This window comes from Heterodontus francisci, chromosome 11, assembly GCF_036365525.1.
Source record: "Heterodontus francisci isolate sHetFra1 chromosome 11, sHetFra1.hap1, whole genome shotgun sequence".
Classification (NCBI taxonomy): domain Eukaryota; kingdom Metazoa; phylum Chordata; class Chondrichthyes; order Heterodontiformes; family Heterodontidae; genus Heterodontus; species Heterodontus francisci.
Window position 1 is genome coordinate 51,451,848 of NC_090381.1, and position 9,235 is coordinate 51,461,082.

General features: G+C 43.6%; 1 protein-coding gene across 1 annotated transcript in view; it reads right to left on the reverse strand.

The window, feature by feature from the left end:
- Nucleotides 1-4,275, reverse strand: part of cul3b (cullin 3b) — an 89,547-nt gene extending 85,272 nt beyond the window's left edge. Inside the window, exon 1 of the mRNA XM_068042141.1 lies at nt 3,937-4,275. Coding sequence (XP_067898242.1) covers nt 3,937-3,999 — 63 coding nt within the window. The 5' untranslated portion in view covers nt 4,000-4,275. The remainder of the gene's footprint in view (nt 1-3,936) is intronic.
- Between the last annotated feature and the right edge of the window lie 4,960 nt (nt 4,276-9,235).

Here is a 9,235-nt window from a genome sequence, read left to right on the forward strand (position 1 = left end):
CCATTAAAATGCATGTTCCACATTAAAATCAGAATCATATGAAAACTCTGCTGCACAAACTGGTCAATAAATATTTCACAATGAGTGCGCAAATGTTCTGCTGAGGGCCCATATTTCGAGTATATAATTGTCATTAAATTGAGCTGTGCTTTTGCAGATTAGATAATAGAGAAATGGTATATTTAGAAAAAATTGAATAGGTAAAGCAATATCAATATTGTGTCAATAATAAAGGACTAACTTTGTTTAGCTATTTTAAAATTACTACTGTATTATTTAGTGGATTTACTTTTAAAACTGTTTTTCACAAAAGAAGCTAGTCAGCACCAGGTATAGCTACTGCTCCCAAAGAACACAAAAAAAGTAAAAAAAAAATGCTACGTGCAGTGAAGTTACATCTAGAATTTTAAAAAAAAGGGAGAGGAGAGAGACAGAGTCCGTGTGAAACAGGGCTGTGTTCTCCAATGCACAGTTTGGGATCTTCACACTGCTGCTCTCTCATGCATTTAAGTCTTCAGAAGAAGGACTTTTCCTCCACACAAGATCAGATGGCAGGTTGTTCAACCTTGCCCGTCTTAGAGCGAAGACCAAAGTATGGAAAGTCCTCATCAGAGAGCTCTTCTTTGCTGACAATGCTGCATTAACATCCCACATGGAAGAGTCTCTGTAGAGACTCATCGACAGGATTGCAGCTGCCTGCAACAAATTTGGCCTAACCATCAGTTTCAAGAAAACGAACATCATGGGAAGGACGTCAGAAATGCTGCATCCATCACTATCGGCAACCACACTCGAAGTGGTTCAAGAGTTCACCTACCTGGGCTCAACCATCACCAGCAACCTGTCTCTCGATGCAGAAATCAACAAGTGCATGGGAAAGGCGTCTGCTGCTATGTCCAGACTGGCCAAGAGGGTGTAGGAAAATGGTGCGCTGACACGGAACACAAAAGTCCGAGTGTTTCAAGCCTGTGTCCTCAATACCTTGCTCTGCAACAGCGAGGCCTGGACAACGTATGTGAGCCAAGAGCGACGTTTCAATGCATTCCATCTTCACTGTCTCCAGAGAATCCTTGGCATCAGGTGGCAGGACCGTATCTCCAATGCAGAAGTCCTTGAGGCAGCCAACATCCCCAACATGTACGCCTTACTGAGCCAGCGGCACTTGAGATGGCTTAGCCATATGAGCCACATAGAAGATGGCAGGAACCCCAGGGACGTATTGTACAGCAAGCTCGTCACTGGTATCAGACCCACTGGCCATGCATGTCTCCACTTTAAAGATGTTTGCAAACGCGACATGAAGTCTTGCGACACTCACAAGTCATGGGAGCCAGTTGCCAGCGATCGCCAGAGCTGACGGACAGCTATAAAGACGTGGCTGGAGAGAGGTGAATCGAAGAGACTCAGCAGTTGGCAGGAAAAGATTCAGCAGTGTAAGGAGAGAGCCAACTGTGTAACAGCCCCGTCAACCAACTTTACCTGCAGTGCCTGTGGAAGAGTCTGTCACTCTAGAATTGGCCTTTATAACCACTGCAGGCACTGCTCCACAAACCACTGACCACCTCTCGGCGCTTACCCACTGTCTCGAGTCAAGGAGGCCAAAAGGAAGGAAGGAAAGGGCTTTTAAAACATATAGGACATTGAAACTGAAGTTTTTTTAAAAAACCCTGCTCACACAATGGATGGTACTTCAACTCAGCACCAATAATGTGGTAGATTTGCAAGTCTGCATCACCAATTCCCACATACAAGATTCCAAGCATTGTTGCGGGAAAAGGAACAGCCAACGTAGACAGCAATAAAACATCTCAAATCCTGTTGCCCAAAAAACATTGGTAGAAGGCTTGAAGCAAGTTGCCTAATCACCCTTGTCTGAAAAGTAGTATGCAGCATGAGTAGCTTTCTTTTTAAATATAGAAAATATTCAAAGCCAAGAGAAGATAGCTTAGCCTTTCTGCTTATAGTCCTACTTTTCAGTTATGCTTCCCATAAACAAATCTAATTAGCATCTGGACATCCCGAACTACATCAGAAAGAAAGCCTATGGGAAGCACCTGCTGGTAGTTGTGCAAAGCTCAATGAGTGGACTCCCTGTCCAATAACACTAATGCCCATTATCACAAATGTCTATCAGCTCAGCTTTACTGTGCAACATTTTACAGGACACAGAAATCTGCAAGACTTGCACTTCTGCAAAATGAAATTTCTTAACAAGTGACAAAGGAATACAAGCAACTTACACTGACAATTCAACACTTTTAATAGTCCAAATGATGAACGGTGATCCTTTACACTATTTAGGTTAAGACATAACTTCAGTTGGCTTAGCTGAATCTTCTGAGAAAAGTCCAATATTTAACTGGCAATGTTTCTAGTTCTATAAGGGGAGTGGAATGAAAAAGTTAAAATGTCTTTGAGCACATACATACCACATGCCAAAGAACATCCAAACACTACACCAATTTCAGTGCGTGTACAAGAACAGCAGTGTTGAAATGTTACAAGAAGTTGTGATAGAAACAACATAACTCTCAACACAAATTACTTCCAAAGAACTCATTCCACTAATAAGCTTACTGCTGTAAACAAATGGTCTCGGGGAAACTTATATGTGCATAGAATTTATATAAACGAATGAAACTTCAACTACGAGTACATAAGCAGAACAAAGAACAGTTCCTGTGTGCTTATATAATAAAAGCAAGATACTGTAGATGCTGGAAATCTGAAATAAAAACAAGAAATGCTGGAAATACTCAGGTCTGGCAGCATCTGTGCAGAGAGAAGCAGAGTTAACGTTTCAGGTCAGTCCTGAAACGTTAACTCTGCTTCTCTCTCCATAGATGCTGCCAGACCTGAGTATTTCCAGCATTTCTTGTTTTTATTCCTGTGTGCTTATGTTATTTTGTATGTTCAATTTACTGTTATTTTTCCAGATAGAAGGCAAAAACAAAAACAGCACACAGAAAACTGCATGATTTCAAATTAATTTGTGATTAGGAGATAAATAGCTTTCTGTATAGTCTGTACTGTTTAAAAATGCATTAATTATTGTGAACTTTGGCAAAATATTTTCAAAAACTAATGCGGTGTCAAAACACAAAAACTTTCAATGACATATAAATTCAAATACTATTGCATAACAATGAACAAAGCTGATGGAAATAATACAGGCACATCTATTGTGGTTTCTTGCTACTGTGGTCAATTCCATAAGAGATATTCACACATATTCTTTGCACCTTACAACTCATTTAGACTCAAAGCCTTGAGAACCAAGTATCCAGCCGGGGGTGGGGACTATGTGTTTCAGTCAAAAAGATATCATTTAAATTCTTAGACTATAACCTAAATTCGTAAGTGTGGTAGCAAGTTGAAGTATTCAGCAGCGAACTGATGTTACACACCATCTGTGAAGTTAAGAGCATTTCAACTGGACTGAAAATATAGTCAAAATATAACACCCCACACTCCCATCCCACCACCTTAGTATGCAAATCGAAAATATCCGAAGTTGTGAAATTGTTTCAGTAAATTAAAACCGCGCCTTATAAATTGTTTCCTTGTGTTTCAATATCCTATTGTCCCAAGAATTTGTCGTGGACATGGCCTCCCAATAAAATAACTTGATTTTTCTTTGGGGGGGGGGGGGGCGATGAAGGATGGAGAAAGTAAATTAAATAACAAATGTATCCAAAAGAGAGATCGTCGTGCTCGTAAATGGGGATGGCATCACAGTAAACAGCCAAACATTAAACACCTCCCTGTTTGGCTTCCACTGAACACCATGAATATTAATCAAACGATTAGGGCCTGGTCCTGTGTTGACATCCGCAGAAGCCCGGGCCTTCAATTTGAAGCATTCGCAGCTTCTCTAAGTCTGTGTGGGCTGGTTTTTTTTCTCTATTAAATTGCGACTGCCGGGCCCTTACTTACGGGAAACGCTCGTATCCTCATCTTGGTGTCTTTCTTCGTCCCAGCTTTGCCCAGGTTTGACATGTTGTCTGATGGCTTCTTTCACATAGGACTCACTTACAGGGGAGAAGAGAAAAAGAAAGAAGCGGGGAGGGGGAAGGTTCCGATAAAAGAACGAACTACAATTAAACGTCTCTATTAGACGGAATCTCCGGCCGATGAATCGGGTCGATCCGACCCCTTCAGCAAAGAGGCGGCGGGACCTTCGACCATGAAACAGTTTTTAATATTAAAAAAAATCTGTTGGAAAATACCAGTCCGACTCTATGGCGGCCAACACCGTCAGTGCGCAGGTCACTCGGTAGCCCGATCTCGCGAGAACTCGCCCCACTCCTCGCAGAGAGAACACGAGACCCGCGGACCTCGATCCAGGTGTGCAGCTGTCAATCACCCGGGGAGCTGCAGTTGTCAATCAACCCGGGGAGCTGCAGCTGTCAATCAGCCGGTGAACTACAGCTGTCAATCACCCGAGGAGGTTCAGCTGTCAATCACCTGAGGAGGTTCAGCTGTCAGTCACCTGGGGAGCTACAGCTGTCAATCACCCGGGGAACTACAGCTGTCAATCACTCGGGGAGCTTCAGCTGTCAATCACCTGGGAGGTACAGCTGTCAGTCACCCGGGAGCTACACCTGCAGCTGTCAATCACCCGGGAACTACAGCTGTCAATGACCCGGGAGCTTCAGCTGTCAATCATCCAGGGAGCTACACCTACAGCTATCAATCACCCAGTGGGCTGCAGCTATCAATCAACCGGTGGACTGCAGCTGTCAATCATCCGGGGAGCTGTAGCTGTCAATCACCTGATGGGCTGCAGCTGTCAATCATCTGGGGAGCTACAGCTGCTGCTGTCAATCACCCAGTGAGCTGCAGCTGTGAATCACCCAGGGAGCCTGCTGTCAATCACCCAGTGAGTTGCAGCTGTCAGTCATCTGAGGAGCTGCAGCTGTCAGATACCCAGGAAGCTGCCGCTGTCAATCACCCAGGGAGCTGCAGTCAATCACCCAAGGTGCTTTCGATAAAGTCCCACGCAGGAGCGTAGTAAGCAAAATTGGAGCACATGGGATTGGGAGTTATATACTGGCATGGATTGAGAATTGGTTAATGGACAGAAAACAGAGTAGGAATAAACCGGTCATTCTCAGGTTGGCAGGCTGTGACTAGTGGAGTACCACAAAGATCAGTGCTTGGGCCCTAGCTCTTCACAATCTATATCAATGATTTGGATGTGGGGATCAAATGTAATATTTCCAAGTTTGCTGATGAAACAAAACTAGGTGGAAATGTGATTTGTGAGGAGGATGCAAAGAGGCTTCAGGGGGATTTAGTCTCAGTGAGTGGGCAAGAATATGGCAGATGGAATATAATGTGGAAAAATGTGAAGTCATCCACTTTGGTAGGAAAAACAGAAATGCAGAGTATTTCTTAAATGGTGAGAGATTGGGAAGTGTTGATGTCCAAAGGGACCTGGGTGTCCTTGTTCATAAGTCACTGAAAGCTAACATGCAGGTACAGTAAGTAAATAGGAAGGCTAATGGTATGTTGGCCTTTGTTGGAAGAGGATTTAAGCACAGCAGTAAAAAAAAGCCTTGCTGCAATTGTATGAAGCAGGATTGTCCAACCTTTTTGCGTGGGGACAACATTACAATTTTTGTCTTACATGGAGGGGGCGGAGAGACAATTTTGGAAAGATAAAGGAATTAAAATTTATCTTACTATTAATCAAAACAACAGCAAAGCTGCAATTTTGTGAAGCTTTAAATGAGAAGACTAATTTATTGACTTACTTTCTGGTCACTATGTTGGACACTGATTTATTGAGATACCTGGCATTTTTTTGCTTGGACGAGTAGTCAATGTTTGCCTGCACACTTGCAGTGATGTAGAGTATTCTGGATAGATGTCATACTGGCAGGAGAGATCTTGATTCTCTCTCCCTCTCTCTCTCTGTGCCCCCCTCTCTCTCTGTCCCCCTTTCCCTCTCTGTCCCCCGTTCTCACTCTCTCTGTTCCCCACTCTCTCTCTACCCCCTCTGTCTCTGCCCCTCTCTCTCTCTCTCTCTGCTCCCTCTCTCTGTCACCCCCTTCTCTCTCTTTCTGTACCCCTTTCCCTCATTCTCTCTCTTTCTGTCCCCCCTTTCTCTCTCTCTCTGACAGCTGCAGAGAGTGGGAGTGCTCAGCAGATGATTGATCAGTTTTTTTTTAAAATCACAAGTCAGTTTCACAGCTGGCATATCCTGACATCGGGAACAGCAGTTTCTGAACTTCGGACAAATTCAGAGTTTTTTTAAAAGGCCACCGGCCGGATGGAAACCTTTGGAGGGCTGGATGCTGGCCCGCGGGCCGTATGTTGGACAACCCTGGTATAAAGCCTTGGCGGGACCGCACCTAGAGTATTGTGCATAGTTTTATTCTCCTTATCTAAGGAAGGATATACTTGCCATAGAGGGATTGCAATGAAGATTCACCAGACTGATTCCTGGGATGGTGGGATTGTCCTATGAGGAGAGATTGAGAAGACTGGGCCTATATTCTCTCGAGTTTAAAAGATTGAGAGGTGATCTCATTGAAGCATACAAAATTCTTACAGAGGTCGACACAGTTGATGCAGGAAAGGTGCTTAACCTGGCTTGGGGGTCTAGAACCAAGGGACACAGTCTCAGAATAAGAGGTAGGCTATTTAGGATTGAGATGAAGGGGAACCTTTTCACTCAGAGGGTGGTAAATCTGTGGAATTCTCTACCCCAGAGGGCTGTGGAGGCTCATTCATTGAGTGTGTTCAATTTAGAGATTGATAGATTTCTAGATATTAAAGATATCAAGGGATTTGGGGATAGTGTAGGAAAATGGCATTGAGGTAGAAGATCAGCCATGATCTAGTTGAACGGTGGAGCAGGCTTGAGGGGACAAATGGCCAATTCCTACTCCTATTTCCTACATTCCTATGTTCCTATGTACAGCTGTCAATCACCCAGGGAGCTGCAGCTGTCAATAATCCAGAGAGAGAGAGCAGGACCAGTGAGCAGTGTAAAAGAGCCACGGCAACGGGAACGAGAGAGAGAGAGCAGGACCAGTGAGCAGTGTAAGAGAGCAGTGGCAATGGGAAGGAGAGAGAAAGAGAGCAGAACCAGCGAGCAGTGTAAAAGAGCGACGGGAAGGAGAAAGAGAGAGCAGGACCAGCCGAGCAGTTTAAAAGAGCTATCCTAACCAGTCCAGGCCAGTCTCATTCAGAATGGATCGACCATTTTCTGAGAAAAATCAATGTGTGATGTCACAGGAAAAGAGTTAGTTGATTGGTTGGTGAGTTTTTTCTCATTTAGCTTTCAAAACTAGGGTAATTTTAATAATTGTAAAGTTTTATTTACTAATAGTAGTAAAGCTTAATAGATTGGTTGGTGAATATTTCCTATTAATTAAGTAATTAAATAATTAGTTAACTAAAACATAATCAGGCTGGCAGGGCGGGTGATGTTTTGCAGTTGCAGTATGTGGGAGTTCGTTGACACCAGTGTGATCCACGGCAACCACGTTTGCAGTAAGTATCTACAGCTCAAGGAGCTTTGGCTCAGTGAGCTGGAGGCCAAGCTACAGATGCAGTGATACATTAGGGAGGGGGAAAGTTACCTGGACACTTTGTTCCAGAAGGCAGTCGGGTCTTCTGATTTGGTCCGTGGTCAGAGACAGGAGAGTGTGACTGCGAATGTGGCAGGTAAGGGGATCAAGAAGGCAGAAGTGGAGAAGTCTCAGTTTGTATGGATGAGAGTGAGGGCTGCAGGGTGGATGAGCTAACTGACCATGGCACATGGTACAGGAAGTCATTCAAGTGGGGGGAGGAAATCGGTATGTAGTGGCAGTAGGGGACAGTACAATCAGGGGGATAGACACTGTTCTGGCAACACAAACCACAAGAAAACCTGTATTTTTTCTCTTTTTGATTGGGATCAATTTGATTTTCCTCTTCCAATTTCTCATTTGGCTGTGGGTCCAAGGTCAAACTAGATCCCCCAAATTTCTGTTACGACCAAGTGAGGAAGGGGTCTCCAGCTCCCCTCTTGCCCCTTCTCTGGTTTGGCCATAACAGGGTTTATCTTTTTAAACACACTGATTTTAGCTTACCACCACAGTGAGCCCCTACTCGCTGCACTCTAATTACAATTGCAAATGCACCAATCAGACAGATTTTCTTGGGAGTAAACAAGAAAGATATAAGTCTATTAACCTTATCACTCTAAACCAGTTAAAGTTAATAAAGCACGTGATGCATCCACACTCACATGCATACGGGAGGCACACACACACATAAAAATAGATACAGAGGGGATAAAGGAGTTGGGAGTTTGAAGTAAAGTTGGTAATAAATGGGATGCAAGTACTGGGTTGTAATGTCCTTAATTGAAGTCAAGGTCTTGGAGTCCACACTGGGGGTGACCTGCACAATTTCAGGCTTGTTTCTCTGGCTTCAGAAGGCTGAAGGGAGGTTTCAATTGTCTTCTTGCTGGTCGCCTGTAAAGTCTGTAGTCTTTAGAGTTACAAGCTGCCACCGTGGTTTCCCTGGGACTTTGCTGGAGAGAGAGACAGAGAGAGATGTCTTCCTCGTCACGTTCAAAATTACAGTCTCTTGTTCACTCTGAGGCACATTTCAAAAACCTCAGACTTACCCAGCAGGTAGGACATGTGACCATCTTTTTGTTTAAAACAATTTCTGGAGGGGTATTGGAATTTCAGAGTCTTTGAGACATACTCGGTGGGGGGTGAAGTTTGGCTCTTACAAAGTCAAAAGGGTGTCCATGTCTTTTGATTACCCCTGTTGGCAAAACCAATCTACCAATCTCGCTAATTGAATCAGGGGGCACCCCCATTGTTCCAGCTAGACTGGTACCTGACTTCTGTCTCTCAGCCAGCCTTTGTCTTCTCAAAATACAAATGCACTTGGCCAGTTTTTTAACTGTTAAATTCTGCTTTTTAATAAGTTATTTGCAATGTTCAGTAAAAGTTTCAAGCATTGTTCCATCTGACAAAATTAATGTGTTGCCATTTGGCAGGTATGATTTCCGTCACAACTGGGACAATGAAATTGGCGGGAGTGGTCTAGAGGATGAGTTTATAGAATGTTTTCAGGACAGTTTCTTGGAGCAATATGTTGTGCAACCAACTAGGGATAAAGCTACCTTAGATCTAGTATTGTGTAATGAAGCAGGGTTAATTAGCAATGCCATAGTAAAAGATCCACTGGGAAACAGTAATCATAATACCACTGAATTTCA